Source organism: Papio anubis, chromosome 4 (assembly GCF_008728515.1).
Source record: "Papio anubis isolate 15944 chromosome 4, Panubis1.0, whole genome shotgun sequence".
NCBI classification, from domain to species: Eukaryota; Metazoa; Chordata; class Mammalia; order Primates; family Cercopithecidae; genus Papio; species Papio anubis.
Genome location: NC_044979.1, coordinates 117941250 through 117963435, shown reverse-complemented (window position 1 = coordinate 117963435; position 22186 = coordinate 117941250). Strand labels below are relative to the sequence as shown.

General features: G+C 39.3%; 1 protein-coding gene across 1 annotated transcript in view; it reads right to left on the bottom strand.

Annotated features, from left to right (window-relative positions):
• Nucleotides 1-22186, bottom strand: part of ABCA13 (ATP binding cassette subfamily A member 13) — a 492370-nt gene that overhangs the window by 461067 nt on the left and 9117 nt on the right. Inside the window, exons 2-3 of the mRNA XM_017956721.3 lie at nt 6634-6727; nt 806-929 (exon numbers count right to left, since the gene is read on the bottom strand). Of these exons, the coding sequence (XP_017812210.3) occupies nt 806-929; nt 6634-6727 (218 nt within the window). The remainder of the gene's footprint in view (nt 1-805; nt 930-6633; nt 6728-22186) is intronic.

The window sequence follows — 22186 nt, the reverse complement described above, 5'->3', positions numbered from 1 at the left end:
CCTCTTGTAACTTAAAGGTGGAGGATAAAGATCATATATGTCAACATTTGCTTTACATTTAAACATCTTAGATTATTTAATATTAGTAAATACAGATTAAATAAAACTCAGATCATTCATACCTGTTAATGCAAACTCTCATAATCAACTAGTCACTTGCTTCCCTTCCTAACTTCACCTGGGAGAAGTTTCCAGGGCATTCAGGATCCCCCAAGTGAAACTCCCTCACTTCGTCTCTTCTTCTCCTTCTCTTCTTGAGTTTTAAGGCCAACTACAGTGTCAGTTGCATAGCTCAGCATTCAGAGACTCAGAGAAAGCAACTTACCTGTCCTGTAGTCCATTTAGGTGGTTTATGACAAATAAAGCAGTACTGCCCAGTTTTTATTTGCTGTCAGCTAGGGACAGGATTCTGGTCAACTAATAGCACAGTAGAAAAAACCCAGTAGGTAGCTCAAAAAATAATTGTTCTAGGGGCATGTGGCACTAAAATGAAAAGTTGGCTAGACAAGTAATTTTGAAGTCATAATTTTAACCTACAGAAAACAAATTATCACATGCAAATAGCATTTGCTAATCAGTTATTACCCTGTGAGTCCTGCAGGTGGCAGTGGCAAGATCTCCTGCTGGAAGCTAACCATTAGTTGCAGCCAGAATTATGTGACTCTGAATTTAATAAAACTTTAATTTCTATACTTCTCATGATCTCTGACCTATCCCAAATTATTGAGGCTTTACAAAAAGCAGAGGCCTGTCCTACGTGTCAGCTTTCTGAGATTTTTGAAAAAGATCTTTGTGCTTCTCTTACCGAAAATGATGCTCCATCGACCCTTCATAGCTGAAGTTCCTGCACCTTGATCCAGTGTTACAAAGAAGGCTTTGAACAAAGGGGATAACACCACGGCTGGGCAGATCTCGGGGCTGCAAATAACCTAGAAATAGATGCAAAGAAGAAATAAGTCCATATACCTACTACCAGAAATGGAATTCCTGTTGAGTTGAAATTGTAATATAATATATTATTATAGTATTAACCTTGCTGTTAATTTAAAGGAGATCTAAGGACTCAGACAAAAAAAAAAAATCAAACAAAATGAAACATCTTTATATCTAACACCTTTCTTCCAGGGTCAATATTCATGTTTCAAGGCAGAACGGCTCTGAGCAGCCATAGCTACAGGATTCACGAGATTCCCCATTCACCGAGTGGAAATACCTCTGATGCACAGCCAAGCTTCCAGACATGGCTCTCTATGAACAAGCTGCGAGCAGGAAGAATAAAAAGGATGCTTCTTCCCATCTCATATAAAAATGTAGGAGTTTTTAGTTTTAGCAAAAACTTCAAGCTTAATGCCAGTTGAATTCTGAATGCTTAAATATAGTTGTTAAATATTGTGTAATACAAAAAAAAAAAGTCTTTCTACACGGAATAGGACTTTTCAGGACAAACGTCACTAGAAAATAGCCACCTCTGTGGATAACATGCTGTTTACACATCCCCAACCATATCCTTCCTTCACACCACCAGGAGAGTGGGAGTAGTGAGGATGCTGATGGCTGCAACAACTTGAAACTTGTGATTACCAGCCGGGTGTGGTGGCTCACACCTGTAATCCCAGCACTTTGGGAGGTCGACCGAGGTGGGTAGATCACCTGAGGTCAGGGGTTTGAGACCAGCCTGGCCAATGTGTTGAAATCCTGTCTCTACTAAAAAAAAAAATACAAAAATTAGCTGGGTGTGGTGGCAGGTGCCTGTAATCCCAGCTACTCAGGAGGCTGAGGCAGGAGAACCACTTGAATCCAGGAGGCAGAGGTTGCGGTGAGCCAAGATCGTGCCATTGCACTCCAGCATGGGCGACGAGAGCAAAATTCCGTCTCAAAAAAAAATAGAAAGAAAGCTACGATTACCATCGTAATCTAATATGATGTAGCTCATGAAACCCTGCTGACAGCCTTACTGCTCACATCTAATTTGGTCAGGGAGATGATCCAGGAGTTAGAGACTCCCTATGCCCAGCATTCAGCACAATGCCTCTCACATAGAAGACACTCACGAAATGAATGAATTGAAAAATACATGAATAGGTTTTTAGCTAAGGGAACAAATGGAGTTATTAGCAGACACAAGGCTCAGTGCTCTAGAATAATATACCATAAAAGAATTTGGGGTTATATCCCAGCTAGCAATAAAAGGTGTATTTTCCTAGCATAATTTCTGTGTCCTGTTTTTCTGAGGAACACATGAGGAATGGAAGTCACCACAGTGAGGTGTTCAGTGGATCAGATAATTTGAGGATGCTAGTTTGGGATACAGTGTGTCTCCAAGACTAAAGATTTGGCTTTGTATCTTTGGGCCACCTTGTGATACCAGTAACTGAGTGTGAAGGTCTTGAACATCTCATGGAATACAATTAAAAACATGTTTTACAATGAGGATGCTGAGAATCACAGGTGTGTCTTTCCCCAGATCACACACAAACCCAAGAATGACTCCAGGTCAAATATTCATTCTACTGTACCTCACTACCTCCAGGAGCAGGCCTGGAACGGAGATGCCTGTCCAGCACCCCAGGATTGCCAGGGCCCATCTGAAACCTGGAGCACTTTCCTAGGTCTCCCCAGGGTCCCTGACCGCTTCTTGTTTTTCTCTTTTCCCAGTCCCTGAAAGTGAGAACACAAAGGCAGGGCTGCCCAGGCAGCAGTTTTCACATTCATGTATAGCTCGAGGAAGCAGCAGCGCCCTGGGCTTGTGCCTGTCCACCTGCATGTGCAGCCTGCCCACACCATAGGTGATCACAAGCCTAACTTCAACAGCACAAACAGAATTTTACTGGGACAGACATATACATAAAGCTTATCAAGCTTTAATCTCTCAAGGTACTTAACAGGAAATTTCATTTTGCTATGCAAATAATCTTAACTTTGGAAGATTATTTATTCTTAGTGAAAATACCCATATATGCAGTCTTTGGCTTCATTCTAAAATTGTAAAACCCACATCACCTTTCCTAAGGTCCTTCTCAGTCACAGCATAAGAATGGGGCCAGCTCTTCCTGTAACAGGACAGACACAGAACATCTTCCACACAGTGGTGACTTCAGGGGTCAGCAACAGTGCCCAGAGAGTGCATTTCCTCGGCATGGCTTCTGTGTCCCATCTCTCTCTCCAGGAACACATCAGGAATGATGGCCCCACAGAGAGTGCTCAATGGGTCAGAGACTGAGGACTTCAGCCCTGGACACATTTTCTCTCCAAGATTAAAGACCTGGCATGGTAACATCAGGTCACCCCAAAACAGTGGGAAGCATGAGGGAGGGGGACGGGCATTTTTTTAATCATCTCCATGCCAGGCCTGGTGCTGAGTGCATGCTCCTGACCGGCTTTCTCTCCAAGCCCTTACAGCAGCCCTGGGAGCCAGGAGAAATTTGCTGTCTTTATAGAGAAGAGGTTCACAAAGGTTGCACGCCATGCTCATCCCCACAGAGCTGATGGGGGGCTTGATGGAGCTTCAACGTGCAGTCCTTGATCACTTTTGACTCCTGAGCCCCTTTGAGACTCTGACAAAGCCTTCCCTTCTGTAGGAAAGCTCATCGGCATACCTCTGGGAAATATTTCCGGTGTTTCTTTGGGCCACATCTTTGTTGGACTGCACTCCTGATACAAAGCAAGAGCTTGATAAATGTTTAAGAGGTGGATGGAAACTTTGAGGATAAGGAACATCATAAGCTGCTCTTTCCATAGGGCAGGACTCAGCTAGTACCACACTGGATGGCAGACTTAGTGCTCTCTATCATTTACAACTAAATCATTCACAATTTTGCATTAGCCACTATCATTTTGAGGCTTCTTATCAGTCTTGATACCATATTATCCTCTGGTTGCATGCAAGCTTTTTTTGCCCTGTTTTGCCCATTTCTCCTGCATAGTACTCCTGGTTTGTTTTTTTTTTTATCACTTACCTTTCCTTTTCTCACCCACTTTGCTCTTCAGGCTGTTGCAGCCTCGCCCTCCTCATCCTATCCCTCCAGTGAACTGCCCTGGAGAACTTGTCAGCCCTTATCTACTCCTGCAGCACACAGCAACAGCACCTGTCACTCTGCCATGCCTCCTTCTTTCAATGCTTCCGAGGCAGACTCCAAATCTCTGTTTGCCTTCCAGCACTCTGGTTGCTGCTTATTGTCTCCTCTGTTTATCCCTTGAATGTGCTCTTCCTGAGGCCTATATTCTGGAAGTTTCTCCTTCTTAGGTGTCCTCATCTATGTGATTCCAAATTCATAATCTGATTGATTAGGTGGCTCACCCTGACAATCTCAAGAGTCCCTCAGACTCAAGATGGTCATGCTGAGCACAGCTCCCCAAATCCCCTACACGTCCTGTGCCCTGTCAGTTTGGTGGGAGTGCACTCTCCACTCAACTGTTCCAGTCAAAGACCTCCCTGTCCTCATGCATCCAGACAGTTGTTTCTGCCCATCTTACCTCCTTCATGTCCATTAAATCTGGCCTCTTCCCCCTGCTTCAGGGCACAACCATCTCTTGCCTGGTTACTCCAGAGCTCCACAAGTTGATCTTGCCTTCTGTAGTGTTGCTTTCCCCCCACCCCTAATTCAACCTTTTCCAGTATCCAGAATGTGACCCCTACATGCTCTTTTTATTATGACCTTGCCTGAAACCTTCCAATGGCTCCTTCATGTTCTTTGAGAGTTCACCATCCTCAACATCATACAAAGCCCTTTATTTGACCCTGCTTACTTCTCCAGCCATATCTCTGCCTTTTTTGGTTGCACTTTAGGCTTTTGTCCATGCTGTCTGCCCTGCCTAAACAATTTCTCCTCTGCACTCCCTTGTTCTGACAAAGTTGCACATTGCCTCAGATGCCTTTCCTTAGAATGGATTGGCCATCCCTCCTGTGTGCTCACACGGCTCCCTGTGTAAAATCCCATCATGGCAATTTTCCCACTGCATTGTAATAGTCTGGTCCTACAATGAGCTCTGTAAAGGGAGGGAAAATGTCTTGTCCACCATTTTATTCTCAGCAAGGCCTGAAACACAAAAGGCACTCAATACATGTTTATTGAATAAATAAATAATAAAGTAGAAACCCTGAAAAGCTTTTATGTTTTCCTAAATGCTATTTTACTCACATGGTTTTACATTTTTCCATTCTGCAACACACAGGAGAATCCCCAAACAACAAAGACAAACTGATAGGAATGGTCCTAATATGTGTAAAACCTAAATATAACTGACACACTATTTTGGTAAAATCCCAACACTTAATAATCCCTCACTGATGTAATGATTACAGTGTCAACCACATTATACATACAAGTGGTATAGCCTGATAGAGACAAAGCAAGCCGTTATTTCTCAAGGAGTGATTTTGTTAAGGTTTCAACACAGATAAACAAAATGGTTCATCTGACCACTTTCCTGAGGCACAGGAAGTTACCAGTAATAGTGTATCAGAGCATCACCATCACAACTGTTAATATCATCATAGTAATCACTATCATCACCATCATCATCATTTCCATCATTACCTTCACTATCATCACCAACAACATCATCATCACTATCATCACCAACAACACAACACCATCATCACTATTATCACCAACAACACAACACCATCATCACTATTATCATCTCCATTGTAATCATCATCACAATCATCATTACCTCCACCATCATCTCCATTATCATCATCAGCACCATCATTACTATCATCTCCATTATCATCACCATCATCACTATCATCTCCATTATCATCACCATCATCACTGTCATCTCCATCATAATCACCATCATTACTATTATCTCCATCATAATCAGTCTCATCACTATCATCATCTTCATCATCATCACCATCATCACTATTTTCCTGATCATCTCCATCATTATTACTATCATCTTTATTACCATCAAGATCACCACTATTGTCATCACCATCATCACTATCGCCTTCATCATCATTACTATTATCTCTAGTATTATCACCATCATCACTATCATCATCTCCATCATCATATCTCCATCATCATCACCATCATTACTATCATCTACATCATCATCACTATCATCATCTTCATCATCATCATCACCTTCATTACTATCATCTCTATCATCACCATCACCACTATCATTATCTTCATCACCATTATAACTATCATCACCATCATCATTTCTATCATCATCATCACCATCATCTCCATCATCACTATCTTCACCATCATCATCATATCATCAGCATCATTATTTTCTCACCACCATCATCATCACCATCAACATTACTATCAGTATCATGCTGATAAACAGTGAAATGCATCTCCCACTTATACTTCTTCTACTCTTTCTATATTTATAATGGCTATCTACCTATTCCCAAACTGTGTCAGTTTTAATTGGAAGAATAAATCTGTGTGCTAGATTGAGTGAACCTGTGTAAATATCACTCTTAAAAGACAAAACCTAAATTGTGGCTTATTGACATATACTCCAGATATGTTGTTATTGTCATAATGAAACCCTATCTATTCGTTTTACTCAGCATTCAGAGTTTATAAAAAATGAGAAAGAGTGCTATGAGTTTTTTTCTCCAAAGATTAATTCAAAAAGTATATAAAAAGTAAAACTTACAAATGTCTCTGTATCTGGGAGGTTCTTGAAAACGAAGTACTGTCAGAATTATAAACAGGATACAAGGCCAGAAGAATTCAGCAAGGAAAAGGACCTAGAAAAATTTTTAAAAAAACAATACCACTTGAATAAATTGTAAAATATTACAATATTTTCATCTATTGAAGGAGGTCGTTGTAATCCCTGCTTTGTGTCTCAGAACAGTCATTTGGGACAGGATCCCACAGAAAAGGCCTAGTTTATTTATCATTGCACCCAGATCTGTGACTGTGTCATCTCCTTGTTCTTCTCTCATCAGACCCAGCTTTGCTTCTTTCCTTTCTCTGTACATTTTTATTTATTGCAGAACTTATGACATTAGAGAAATTAAAGAAATAAATAACTTCACCCATATTTCCCATACTTCAACATAGCAACTATTTTTATTTTTCTAATTTCTTTAATGTTTCTGACTTTTTTACCCAAATAGATATTTTGCTGGCTTTGGTGGTAGCATCCACTTCTCATTTTCCTTCTTTTTATGCATATTTTTCAATATTGCCTCATGAGGTTTATAACTATCAGCTTACTTGTTGCATAAAATTCTTACCTAATGAATATGCCATAATTCACACATTCTTCTATTAAGCAACATTTTGTGTATAAATAATCTTTCATTTGAATTATTGTCTTAAAATTAGAATAAACTCCTAAAACTAAGATTACTGGAGTAAAATCTCTTGACACAGACTACAAAAGAGCTACTTGAAATGATTGCAATAATTTGTACAACCTTAAATTTTCAAAGTTAAAAGAAAATGAACTGCCATTGACACATAGAATTTAATCATTTGAGGAAAAAATCACCAACTATAAGGTATAGCTCAAAAAATTAATAGAAAAGCCTCAATTATCATAAAATTAATTTTACTGTCATCGTTCTTTACTTGTTTTATGGTGGATAATCTTGTACTGAATTCAGATGACATCATTTTACAAATACAAAAGTTTATAGCCAGACAAAAAATAGGCAAGCTATTGAACAAATGCACAAACAAAAACCTAAAAATCTGCAAGTTAAGAATGCTCCATCAAACACCGAAGAGGATGTCTTACTCTTCCAGATTCCCAGTTATAATGTTTTGAACTAACATGAACTTCTGGTCACTTTGGTTTCTTTATTCTTTGAACTGCCATGGTCATATCCCATTACAATAATCCTTCCCTGTAGGCAGATCTAAATGTGACCAGATGAGTGGCCTAAAGCCATCAAGACAAAACACAGGTGGAAAAGAGTTTTTCCATCCCTGGTGTAATTAAAGAAGAAAAGAAATCGCCCTCTTTGGCCGAGCATGGTGACTCACACCAGTAATCCCAACACTTTGGGAGGCTGAGGCAGATGGACCACTTGAGGTCAGGAGTTCAAGACCAGCCTGGCCAACACGGTGAAATCCCATCTCTACCAAAAATACAAAAAAAAAAAAAAAATTAGCCAGGAGTGGTGGCACACACCTGTAATTCCAGCTACTCGGGAAGCTGATACAGGAGAATTGCTTGAACCCGGGGGGTGAAGGTTGCAGCGAGTCAAGATCGCAACACCCTGCACACCAGTCTGGCAACAGAGTGAGACTCCATCTCAAAAAAAAAATTAAAAATTAAAAATAAATCACCATCTTTGAAATAATCCATGAGGAGGTATTTCTTGTGCCAAAAAGTGCATCATGATTAAAAAGTTCTCTGACACAGTCCTGAAACCCAGTTTCACACATTCTGATAACAAAGAAAATGTCTGCAGATTGCCCTCTGGTTCAAGGGACCACAACTAAACTATAAAGAAAGGTCAAGGACACTCAGGAGATAACTATTTATTTAAGTCATTTTGGTCATTCTCTGTAACAAATTAATAAGTTACAGGAGTATTGGGGTAGGGTCGTGGGGGAAGATTCTATCATTAATTCTGACTGAATATACATAAGCAAAATAAAAAATATACCTCATATTAAATGATAACTTGATAGCATTAAGAAGAATAAACACATAATTTTCTTGGGTTTTTTGTTCTTTTTCATTTTTAATAACATATGATAGCTATTTTTAAGACAAGCGGTTATAAAGAAAACAGAAAATGGTTTATAGACCCAAGACTCATATAACCTTTGAATTATAAATATGTAAACAAACATATGTATGGTTGAGAAATTTTGAAAGAACACAAAAATTACAACCATTCTCCTATAGGATAAACTATATATTTACAAAATACATGTATATGTATTATGTGTTAGAACCAATTTTCCATAACAGCATTTATAGTTCTACCTTGTTACTTTTAGAGACTACATAATATTCCACTGTAGGATTTTATTTATTTAACCAATCGCTTCATCATGAAAATTTGCATGTTTTTCTCTTTGGGGCCAGTGATATTATGAGGTATTTTTTGTTTGTTTGTTTTTTTATCAATTAGGGTGGTATTTACTTAGAAGAGAAGCATTTCCGCTTGACATTGAAAACTCTCTTAGGAGTATTTCTAAATGTTTTACATTACATGACACTATTAAAATATTACAACTAGGAAAATTTTGCTCAAGTTTGCAACAGTTTTCTTGAAAAGGTAAAGGCCATCAAAGTCAGACACATGTGTAGCATGCATTTTGGTCCAAAACCACCAAATATATTACTCTATTATAGTTGATTACAGATAGCAGAACAGCAACATACTAAAACCAATGCACATTATGAAATCAAGTAGATGCAATTCAGTGAATCCCAACTTTTAACTTCATGAGGTTTTATTTTACATATTTGGCTGACTTTTGAAGTATATCCATGAGGTACCATTGCTAAATGGGATTACTGCACTAAAGTGTATATGATTCTTAATGTGGATTTTTAATTTGGATGGATATAACCAAAATGCCCTCATTAAAAACTAAACCAATTATCATTTACTCTGATTACACTTTCAATAACACCTAGGATTAACAAACTTAATTTTTTGTCAAGCTGATAGGCAAAAACATAATGATAACTTTAATTACTTAGATCAAGCATTTTGCATAATATAAGCATATAGTAATTCCTTGCCTATTAATTCTTTGTTCTTCCAGTTTCCTATTTTTCTATTAAGTTGTTCTTTATTTTTACTGACTTAAAAAGCATCATTTTCTATTTAATTTTTTAGTTAGAGAATTCAGCCTTTTCATGGCTTATAGTATTACAAATATTTTCTCCAATTTTGTATTTGCCTTTTTATTGTCTAAATCGTTCATGCCATTAATTTATCGATCTATTATTTATAGTATCCGGATATTGTTCCCTTCACACCAAGACAACATCATTTAAAGGACCCTGCCAAAGCCAAATTAAAATAGTCAGTAGCAACTCTAAAATCACAAACATTTATCAGTCCAGTCTTAAAAATCAACATTCAGTCTCTAGTTTCAAATGAAAATAATATTGGAAGAAAATCTTATCGTTGAGATCTCTAAGGATCTTGAAATAATAACAGAATTCCAATTAAACCTAAAAAACAATATCTCAGAGTGTTTTGTTTACAAGCTGGTCACTGGCCCTTCTGAAAAGCACAAGTGAAAAAATATCTTTCATTGTTCTGAGTCTGAAGTTGCTCCATTCAAGAGAAAAGCAGCCAGACACCAGTTCTGCTGCGTCATTTTCCATTGTGCGTGAGTGAATCACCCTTTCATAAGACTATTTCTCTCCGGGGTGCAAAGGCAGCCTTCCCTTTCTCATCACATTTTTATGTGACGTTTTTCTTATGTGTCATTATTATCCTTGAATCTTGCTTAACATTTTGAATCTTATCCCTGTTAAATAGGAATGCTGTCTGATTAATGCTAGGGTTTCACCGTATCTCCCACATCTCAGATCGTCCAGTGCTGACTTCTTAACACCAGGAAGTGACCCAAGCAGAAGCAGAAACTGGCACTTCTGCTATCCAAATGGCACTGACGCAGATGCTGCCACAGGCTCTCCTCTCAAGAAAAATAACCGTCTGGTAAACCTATTAGCAGTTAACAAAATACTGCCCCCCACTACCAAACCACCACAAAGCCCTCCTACTCTTCCAGGAGGGAAGCTCCGACCAGCAGAGTGTGGAAGTGTTCAGTCCTGTACCCCGGCGCTTCCCATCCGCAAGGCACTTCTCACCACGAATTTCGTGGATGCCCAGATCCCTGTTCCACTCCCAGTCCTCTCACCCTGTGGCCCGAGCATGAACGTAAACCTTTCCATCGTTCCGTCAACACAGCTGAGCCACAGTGGCATTTGGGAAGACATTAGCAATACATACAGATGAACATGTACACAAAAAGGACTTCTGCGTAAAATGATACATTGAAACTTCCTCACAGACTTTTTCTTCTTTCAGACAAAATGGGTGGGGTGGGGGAGAGAAAAGAAAATAAATTAGAGGAGGCAGGAATAAACTTGTATTTGCCTAATACAAAAAAACTACTAGAACGGAAAAAAAAAAAAAAGAAAGAAAGAAAAAATGTTTCTAGAGCAGATTAGATAAGCTTACCATGCCTCAACCCGGACTCAGTTGACAATCTCTAAAGCTATAACAAAGTCCCCTCACAATCCTGGTAACTATCCCCAGTACTCATCCATGGAGATGAGCACCCCAAAGGAGTCTCCTTATCTCCTGCTTCTGATAGAGGAGTTGGAAAAACTGCTACCGAGAATGATCAAATAAACAAGGAAAGTGAACAATGAGGCTCACTCTTGGGGAAGCCTCCAGGACTACATACAAAATGTGAGAAGAATCCAAAGCTGGAGAACAATTTCCGCAACTAGATGAACTGAACATGGCATAAAATGTTGAACAATTTTTCAAAGGAGAGCACAGAGCCCAATTGGTCTAATAAAGGTTTTATTGCATCTCAGATGATTTCCCTCACTCTTCTCCCTGGCCCTCCTGACCATTTCCAATCTTCTCCTTCTATAGATGATTAGAGCATACAGGATATGCTCTGGGATCACACTAGATATTGAGGGAGAAATAAAACTCATCCCTGATTTATTGAAAAGAGAGTCAAGAACAAATATAATACCTGGGCTGAACTCCCCAGCCATGGGTGGCAATAAAACAAAGTGCACAGCTCCTATCTAAACATTAGGAAGGAAAGAAACCAACAAAAACAGATAAAGCAAACCAAATAAAGTTATAAAGCATGCCTGGATAAGAAACAACTCAAATAAAATGAAGAATTTCTTTACAAGTGCCTCATTAAGAAGAACACTTTAATAAGGACAAATATTCAGAATACAAGGGTTCAAAAAAAAGATATAAACAAATAAGTGAAAAAAGAGATTGTGGATCTAAGGAAAAACAAAAAACAAAAAAAATCATCACTGTGGAATGTTAAATGATTTACAAGCCATAAAAAGAAAATACATACTAGTTAAATTTCAATTTTTGGAATAAGAAACAGCTTACAATAACAACAATGATTTTTAAAAACCTTTTAAAGGCAAAAATATTAAGACACAAAAGCTAATATATTTGAAAAACAAAGACTATACAACATAAGGAAAATTGGCATCCCCAAAGTAAACAATCCAACAAATGGAATAAAATATTTTTTGAAGTTATTCCTCAAAGATATAAGATAGCAGAATTTCCCTGAAATAGAGAAGATTTCATCTGCAGAATGAAAGCGTATACTGTATTTCAGAAAAATAAAACAAGTCATAGTTAAACTATGGCCATTAAACTTCAAGCTATTGAACTTCAAAAACAAAGACTACTACAGGTGTCTAGACAGACAAAAAAAAAAAAGGCAACTCACTAACAATAAGAGAAAAAATTCAGTCTGGCCTTAAACATATCCTCAAAACATTCCACGTTAGATGCGAATGCATCAATATTTACAAAGTTCTAAGAGAAAAAAGTAGGATTAAGAAAAATGACAACCAACAAAATGGCCTTTAAACAACAAATTTTGCAAATACATATGTATATATGTTTGTGATATATATATAGAGAGAGGGATTGATATATTTGATTTCAAAAAATGCTATATGTTATTTAGAATGGATACAATTAAAATATAAGGACATAGAATCGTTAAAATTAAAGAGACGAAAAAGATATGGTAGACAAATATTAAACAAATTAGTTATGTTAATATCACACAAAGATTTTAAGACACAGAATGTTATTATCCTTGTCAATATATAAGGATATCAATCAATGATTGAGAGGATTAATACATAACAAAAAGATTGATACCAAAAAACTATAATAATGTAATGCATGTGTATACTTAATAATTTAGCCTCAAAATATATAGCACAACAATTGCACCATATTACAATATTATATTACAGGAAGAAAATTCTGAATTTACTTTCACAAGAGGAGAATCCAATACCTACCTCACAATAACTCTCTACAATAGCAAGTATTAATCAAAAAAGGTGTTTTAAAATAACATATGATTTGTATTATCAACAAAAGATAAAGTATCTGGGGGAAAATTTTAACTAAAGTATGTGCAATTATTTCATGAAGAAAATTATAAAACTTTATTGAAAGACAGCAAAGAGAAGCTAAATATATGAACAGATGAATATCATTACTGCATTAAAAAAAACTCCATACCGGATGGGCACGGAGCCTCACACCTGTAATCCCAGCACTTTGGGAGGCCGAGGCGGGCAGATCACGTGAGGTTGGGAGTTCAAGACCAGCCTGACCAACATGGAGAAACCCCATCTCTACTAAAAATACAAAATTAGTCGGGCGTGGTAGTGCATGCCTGTAATCCCGGCTACTCAGGAGGCTGAGGCAATAGAATTGCTTGAACCCAGGAGGCGGAGGTTGCAGTGAGCCAAGATTGCGCCATTCTGCTGCAGCCTGGGCAACAAGAGTGAAAGTCCATGTCAAAAACAAAACAAACTCCGTATCATAAAAATGTTAATCCTACCCATATTGATCTATAGGCTCGATGCAATTCTAATGGAATTCCTAAAAGGTTTTTGTTTGTTTTACTTGTTTTGATTTTGCTACTGTTATCATACTTAATGAGCTGATTCTAGAATGTATTTGGGAGAACAATGATCAAAAATACCCAAGACAATTTTCATCAACAGGTTGAAAGAACTTGTCTTTTCACATAACAAAGCTATGTAAAATAATAGTAATTAAAACACCATGCTATTAGTTTCTTAATAAGCAAAGTAACCTATGAAACAGCCTAGGAATAGAGCTGTGCATATTTGGAAACTTGACATACGAGAATGGTGGTTGACAAATCAAAAGGAGAATAATTTCTTCTGCAACAAATTGTGCTATAAAACTGGTTATTCTGAAAGTAGAGATGGAGGGGGCAGGGATAGATTAGGTCTTTGTCATCATCACATACAAAACTCTAAATGTGGAAAAAAAAAAAAAAAAAACTTCCAACCTAGGCAACATGGAGAAACCCCATCTCTACAAAAAATACAAAAATTATTCAGGCATGATGGTGTGCCCTTATAGTCCCAGCTACTTGAGGGGCTGAGGCAGGAGGATTGCTTGAGCTCAAGGAGTTGAGGCTACAGTGAGCTGTGTTCTCACCGATGCACCCCGCCTGGATGACAAAGTGAGACCCTGTCTCAATAAAAAATAAAAGAAACTTTCTTTTTATTTTTTTTAGATAATCTTGCTCTGCCAACCAGGCTGCCATGCAGTGGCACGATCTCAGCTCACTGCAACCTCCACCTCCCAGGTTCAAGTAATTATTCTGTCTCAGTCTGTCAAGCAGCTGGGATTACAGGCATATGCCACCATGTCCGGCAAAGTTTTGTAGTTTTAGTAGAGATGGGGCTTCACCATGTTGGCCAGGCTGGTCTTGAACTCCTAACCTCAAGTGATCTGCCCTCCTCAGCCTCCGAAAGTGCTGGGATTACAGATGTGAGCCACCGCACCCAGCCAAAAGTAAAAGAAACTTTAGAAAAATGTTCAGAAGAAAACATACAGTTTTCTTTATGTTTTGTTTATGCTTAAATAAGACACAAAAATCATAAACAAAAGAAACAAGCTATTTACAAATTTAAAATCTCTGTTCTTCAGTAAAGCCATCTGAAGAGTGGATAGACCAACCATAGACTTAGAAGGATCCATTTCAACATATATAACTGACAATGGAGTGTCTGTAATACCTACAAATGCCTACAAATCAATGAGTAGGAAATGATAGAATCAAACACAATCAAAAGAAATGATCAGATAGGAGCAAAATATGAACACCTTATATGATGCGCAGTTTCAGTAGTACTCAAGCAGATGCAAATTAAACCCCAATGAGATCATCATTTTACACTCACCAATTCGGGAAAATGTAAAAAGTCTGACAATACTCATTGTCAGTGACCATATGGATAAACAGGAACTTTGGACAGCAATTTGACAATATTAGTAAGCTAAACCCAATAATTCAATAACCATGTAGTAAATTGAACCATATTAATTTTGTTAGATTAGACTGGTTTCAACCTTAAGAAAACCATATGATTTAACCAAATACACAGTTGTTAAGAAGGGATTATATACGTGAACCAAGCGGTATGCTCAATGCTCAAAAGTGTTTACACAGCATTCATCGTTTTTGTGAAAGAAAAAAAAAAATTGGAAGTCATGCAAAACCCATCAATGGGAGAATAGATCAATAAACTGTGGTGTACTAAAGCCATAAAAATAAGTGTTTTCACTCATTCATTCATTCGGAATTGTGTACTATGTCAGGCACTGTTACAGGGACTGGGGAAATAGCAGTGAACCAACATGACCTAGTTTCTGTCCAGAAGGATAGAATGAATGTCCTTGTGAAACTAAATGAAGCAGAGCCATACACAACTCCTGAATGAGGCTTTCCTGGGAATTCAGACGTGAAGACCAAGCCCTATCCTTAAGTAGTTCGTCCACATAACCATGGAGCATTTGCAAGCACTTGCTCATTCATTATTTCATCCTCACAACAACCAGTGAGATAGGTAATACTGTGCCAGTTTTACATCTTGCATGTCATAAAGTTATTATTTCGTGCAATATCTTGGAACTAATTTGTGATGGTACCTGGACAGAAGCTCAGGCCCACAGATTAAATATGTAATTTTCCATCTGTCTTGAACAAACAATTTCCAAACTGAGTTTAAATACGTTTTTAAATCCTCCAAGTGGCTCATGCGGTATGTTGATTTGGTTGCAACTAAAAACCACAAATAATAAAACGCTTAGGTACAAAAATAAAATTGTGAATGAATAAGAAAGAAAGAGAGCCTTTCAAAGGGAGGAGCTAGCCAGAAGATCTCATTGTCTGAGAGAAGAGGAAAACACCATAAGTTTAGAAAATCAAGGAAGCTAAAGTAAAGCACATAATTAGTCTGTTGCCCTTGTCTCTGGAAACAAAGGGCTTTGAAGGAAGCATGAAATTCTATTGTGTCTCTTTGGGGCATTTGGGGCCTCCAGATGCCAACCTCTCAAAAGAGGGGACTTTCCCAGATGTATTTTGGAGTTCTTATTGTTAAGCACTGCAGGAAAACACAGTCCAGTGTTCACACAAGGGGTTCCAACAAAGCACAAGTCAAAGCTAAGAGAGAGTCCAAGTGCCAAATAGCAACTATAGTTACAGTTGATCTGCCTAGATCCTTTACACTTAGGAGTCCAGGCTTCCAAACGTCTCTCCATCAAAGTCCAAAATTCCTTCCTCAAGTAAACTTTCTGCAAACCTTTTAGTTAGTTGGATACTGATAGAAAGAAATAAACCAATTTTTTCTTCTTTCTCTCTTTTTTTGTGAGAAGTAGCGTTGTTTTTTGGCTTTCTATTGAAAAATAATTGCCTTTCTTTCAAAATGCATTCAATGAACACTTATTTAGCACTTTCTCAAACATCGAGCTAGAGACTTTGGCATTATAAAGATGAATGAGGAATAATTTCTCCACTCAAGTACTCAAAGAAGACACACAAATAATCAAAATGAAGTATGAACACTGAAAGGAGATGCATATTGGTATAACCTTTCAGGAAGTCAAGTAAGCAAGATGTTTTAAAATTGTGAGATGTGCATGCTCTTCGACCCGAAGATTCTCATTTGATAGATTTTTCATGAGGAAACAATTGGGAAAGTATCTAAAATAGGTATAAAAGAGTTATTTTAATATTGTTTCAACTGCAAAAAAAACTAGAAATTAAGCATCAATCGTTAAGGTATTGATATAGCATTTTCAGCTAAACACAACTATTTTTAATGGAGCTAAATATATACATTTATGGACATTTTTTGAATCCACAATTATTATGATCGAGTTAGAATGTTTGCACTAGTGACTTAGGACGTAGTGCTTTTTCTGCCATGGCTGAGTGCAGGTACTCTATGGAAAGCCATAGCCACAAGGAAACTAGCAGGGAGGTAGGTATACAGGACATCAAGCAGTATACTCCTTCCACTGGCACCCTGGAGTCAGCCAAGAAGACTCCAGGGAATGAGGAAAGAGGAATGGTGAGAGGATGCTCTCATCCCAAGCTCCTATTTATATTTAAATGGAAATATAACCAAAATACCAATGGAATAAATTATTAAGTCAAAATGTCTCTAAAATATAATTGGTAAGTAAACATGTTTTTAAAAACAAATATTTCCTAAGAAGAAAGAAGAGCTATGAAAAATTCTAATGCTACAAAATATTAGAACATAGTATGACATTTCAGTGCTTTAAAAAATGTAAAATTGGTGCAAAACAGAAATGTAAATATACACAGCGGCATGGGAAGTCCAAAAAGAGGCCCTACTACTTTTATTTTATAACAAAATGACCTTTTATGTACAAGGAGGTAAAAAAGAGTGATTTAACAATGACATTAGGCTATTTGAATGGAGACTTTAAAAAAAAAAAGATAAATTAAAACATTCTACAACTCAAAAGTAAATGAAAGTGTAAAAAAGGGTAAATTTAATTTTAGTAAAACAAAAAGAGAGCAGAAAATTGATCAAAGTTATGGATGAGTGAAGTATAATTTCAGCAGTTTTGAAATTACAAAAGACATGTTTCAAAGAAAATGAAAAGATATTTTAAGATATACGAATTGTCAAGTCTGAACACTAAAAATAAGAAAAAAAGAGGATAACTAAACAAAGAAATACTTGTCATGCATGTAATCACCAGGCTTCTAATGACACAACTGGAAAGAATTCGATGGGCAAGTTATAGAAGGAAAAAATAGAGAAAAAAGTTAATTCTTACACTAACTCCTTAAAATAGAAAACCAAGTAAGCCTTAATACATGTACTGTTTGCAAGCACAGACCACACTGAGTCAAGGACAATACAACACTGGACGCATCAACTGGCTTTACATGAACTGTGCATCCCTTCTGAGCAGACGCCAGTCAACAAATGGCATGAACCCAAAAAGGGTTAGTAATTCGAGTTCCCTTTGGATTTAGCCATATTACTACTTAGAATCTGGGGTTTTTTGTTTGTTGGTTTTGTTTTGTTGGTGGTGGGTTTTGTTTGTTTGTTTGTTTCATTTCATTTTGTTTTGTTTGAGGTGAGGTCTCACTCTGTCACCCAGGCCGGAGAGCTGGAGGGGGATCGTGACTCACCACAACCTAGAACTCCTGGGCTGAAGCAATCCTCCCGCCTCATCCTCTCTAGTAACTGAGAATACAAGCGTATGCCACCACATCTGGCTTAGAATTTATTAAGAGATGTCCAGCATCTGCTGGGCATGGTGGCTCACGCCTGTAATTCCAGCACTTTGGGAGGCCAAGGCAGATGGATCACCTGAGGTCAGGAGTTCAAGACCAGCCTGGCCAGCATGGTGAGACCCCATCTCTACTAAAAATACAAAACAAACAAAAAACAGCCAGGCATGGTGGCTGGCACCTGTAATCCCAGCTACTCAGGAGGCTGAGGCAGGAAAGTTGCTTGAACCCAGGAGGTGGAGGTTGCAGTGAGCTGAGATGGCGCCATTGCACTCCAGCCTGGGTGACAAGAGAGAAACTCCATCTCAAAAAACAAAAAACAAAAGATGTCCAGTATCAATATAATGTGATGTATCAAAAGAATAGTATGTTAGGATAATCGAATTACCACCGGAAACAAGGAAATCCTGCAACAGAAGCAGTAAGGGCAGCGCCTAACCCCACCTGGAATTTGGGATTCACACCACCCATGCCAATGTGTGTTGTAGACACGGAGTTCAAGGCTGTGCTGGAGACAGCACCAAGGCTGTGCTGTGGCAATACGTCCAGTAGTTCCTGACACCCCTAGCATGTGCAAGAGTGTTTCCTAATTCTCATAGTCTGGTGGCATTTGTTCCTAGCTCAGCCGCTCCAATCTTCATCAGATACATTCAGAGTGCTGTATTGGTGTTGTTTACTGGAGAAACCTGTCCAGAAGCGCCAGGGGCTCAGGCATCAGATAAAATCGAGTCTCAGCACAGCTCTGCTGCTTCCCCTCAAATGGGCCTGTGCAAGTTAACCACCCTTCCTGGCTCATTTTCTGTAGCTGTGAAATGGGAGTAAGAAGTTCTGTCATGCAGGGTGTGCGAAATCGGACTGATATCCTGGTCTCAAGTGCATGATTGTTGGCAGGGAAAAAGAGCATACTCTGACACCATCTGGCTCAGCCGATGTGACAAAGTGCAGAAGGAGAGAGTGTGCCCTCAGGGCCTGCCAGGATCACAGCACAGCACTATTTTAGCTTCCATCTGGGATCTTTTGTAGCAGCCCCCGTGAGCTGCCACTCAGACGTCATTCCGTGGGTCCGGAACAGGGCACTGTACCTCCTGGCTGCTTCCCTCTCATCCCTAAGGAATGGTTATTTTCCAAGTAGGTGGGCACAAGAACACACAGGTTCAATTCTCCCAGGAGCTCCAACTTCAAACCTGGAGGATGACAGGTGCTGTCTGGCCGGGACAGCCCCAGAATCAGGTAGGACCAGGCACAGGTACTACCCCTCAGGGGACCCCTCTGGCGTAGCCAACAGCAGGCAGCTGGGGAGGATTAAATCATCCCTGACAGGAATGAAGCAGAGAGAGGAGAGGACACTCACTGACCTCAGGCAAGGTTTCCTTGAAAAGAGCCCCCAGAGTTCCAAATTGAAAAAAGAAATGTGCCTTTCATGAGGACCAGTTCCCCAATAAACAGCCTCAGCCTCCAATACAATCTCATAAAAACAAGGCTTAAGGCTGCCTTTGCCTCTGGTCTCTCACATTATTGTTACTGTGATGGTTTTGTTGTTGTTTGTTGTTTTTAAAACCTTTCCTGTAATTGAAAAACCCTGGCCTATCTGGGCCAAAGTAAATAACTATGCCAGGGAACTGCAGGCTTCCCAAGGAGAGCTGCATTCACAAGTAAGAAGGAAAAGCCTCTTGGGAAAATAAGTCTTTGTTTTATTGTTATTATTTTTGGTTTTCGTTTTGCACAGAAGCCACGTAAATCCACCATCCTAAATAAAATCTCCCAAACCTAGCTTTTTGATGATCTTGTCATTTTCTCTCCAATATGCTGGTAACAATTTCAGCAAAAGAGTAACCTAGAGAGAATTATTTTCTCTTTTCAGCCTAACAGTCAAATTGGTAAATGAGAAACTGGATGACTTGTCTTTGAAATCCAGTCAGTTTTCCATACCTTTAGAAGACTGGCTAATCTCACATTCTTTGTTTCTCATTTTATTTTATTTTATTTATTTTTACTTTTTTTTTTTTTTTAGACAGAGTCTCGCTCTGTCACCTAGGCTGGAGTGTACCAGTGCAATCTTGGCTCACTGCAGCCTCTGCCTCCCAGATTCAAGTGATTCTCCTGCCTCAGCCTCCTCAGTAGCTGGGATTACAGGCACACACCACCACGCAAAGCTAATTTTTGTATTTTTACTAAAGACGGGGTTTCACCATGTTGGCCAAGCTGGTCTCAAACTCCCAACCGCAGGTGATCCGCTCACCTCGGCCTTCCAAAGTGCTGGGATTACAGGTGTGAGCCACCACGCCCAGCCACTATTCTCACATTCTTAAACTCAGACAACAATGCAGGACAAAAGAGATGCTCACTGCACAGCCAGACTCTTAATGATACGCTGAGACGCTTTCACTGTGCAAGGAGTTCCCTCACTGCCCTTCAAAGTTGTGTTTTTATATTTGGTTGTTTATTCAATCACTAGTGCTTTGAGAGAGGGTGTAGGAGGAAAATAAAGCTAAAATTAAAGGTTTAGAAGCAAATTAAGATCAATTGAAATTAAAGAAAAGGCACTGCTGATACCATGGTTGTGAATGGGGAAAACCAGGCCAACCAACCCCAAACAGCTTAGTAGACAGGCCAGCCCATGCTAAAAAAATATATATATAAAGGGAGGTTTGCTTTTCATTAATTCGATTTCTGAACTGCTTTTCCTAGATCACTGCTCTTAGTAAACCTGAGAAACACTCAAATAGCCCGCAGTGGCCTTGCAGTGAGGCAGTTTCCTACCAGGGTCCAGTGCAAGGCGAGTCCTGAAGGCCAGGGCAGCCCAGGCCAAGCCCCAAGATCCCACAGGCTCCCGATTTAATGACAAGTAGGAAGATCATCAGCTTTATCTTCTCATCTAGCCAAACAGAAGTTGAATTCGTCTACATTTTATGAAAGAGCGCTCGGTGGGAGCTTCGAGTTATCAGGAGTTCCATCGCACCTGCACTGCTGTATGACTGCAGCCAGAGACGAAGAAGCCATCTTGTCAGTCATCCGCGTGGCCTAATCGCAAGAAATGTGTCACTTCTGTGTAAGTGCTGGAAACGAGAATAGTTCAAGGGCTCCCACACCACCTGAGGACCCTCTCGCCTCTCACTGCCAATCTTGTTCCGCAGTGCTGGAGTCTGCAGCTGAGCGGGTTTGTATATGGAGCGCCCCTGGGTGTGGGCCGCTGCTGAGAAGTGGAACAGAAAGTGCACTGGCTCGCAGGTGGCTACTCAGCAGCACCCCAGCGCCACTTCTGACCCGCAGCTAGTGAGGATGCCCTGACCCCAAGGACCTCTAGACATAGGAGCAGTTCAAGACTAGTTAGTTCAAGACTTTTCCCGGCCAGGCGCGGTGGCTCACGCCTGTAATCCCAGCACTTTGGGAGGCCGAGGCGGGCGGATCACGAGGTCAGGAGATCGAGACCATCCTGGCTAACACGGTGAAACCCCGTCTCTACTAAAAATACAAAAAACTAGCCGGGCGAGGCGGCGGGCGCCTGTAGTCCCAGCTACTCGGGAGGCTGAGGCAGGAGAATGGCGTGAACCCGGGAGGCGGAGCTTGCAGTGAGCCGAGATCGCGCCACTGCACTCCAGCCTGGGCGACTAAGCGAGACTCTGTCTCAAAAAAAAAAGACTTTTCCCAACTCTGACTATGAGAGAGATCAGGCACCTCACCTTTTACTTTCTGGCATCTGCTGATCCCCTTAGTAAATCCTTATAGCAAATTTGACAACAAATAGTTGATGAGCTATAACATGTAACTATGCAAAACCAGCAAAAATCCAACCTCTAAAACAATGTCCAAAAGAAATAAGAGCTACTTTACTTCTGAGGCTTGATATCTGTAAATTTTTTTCA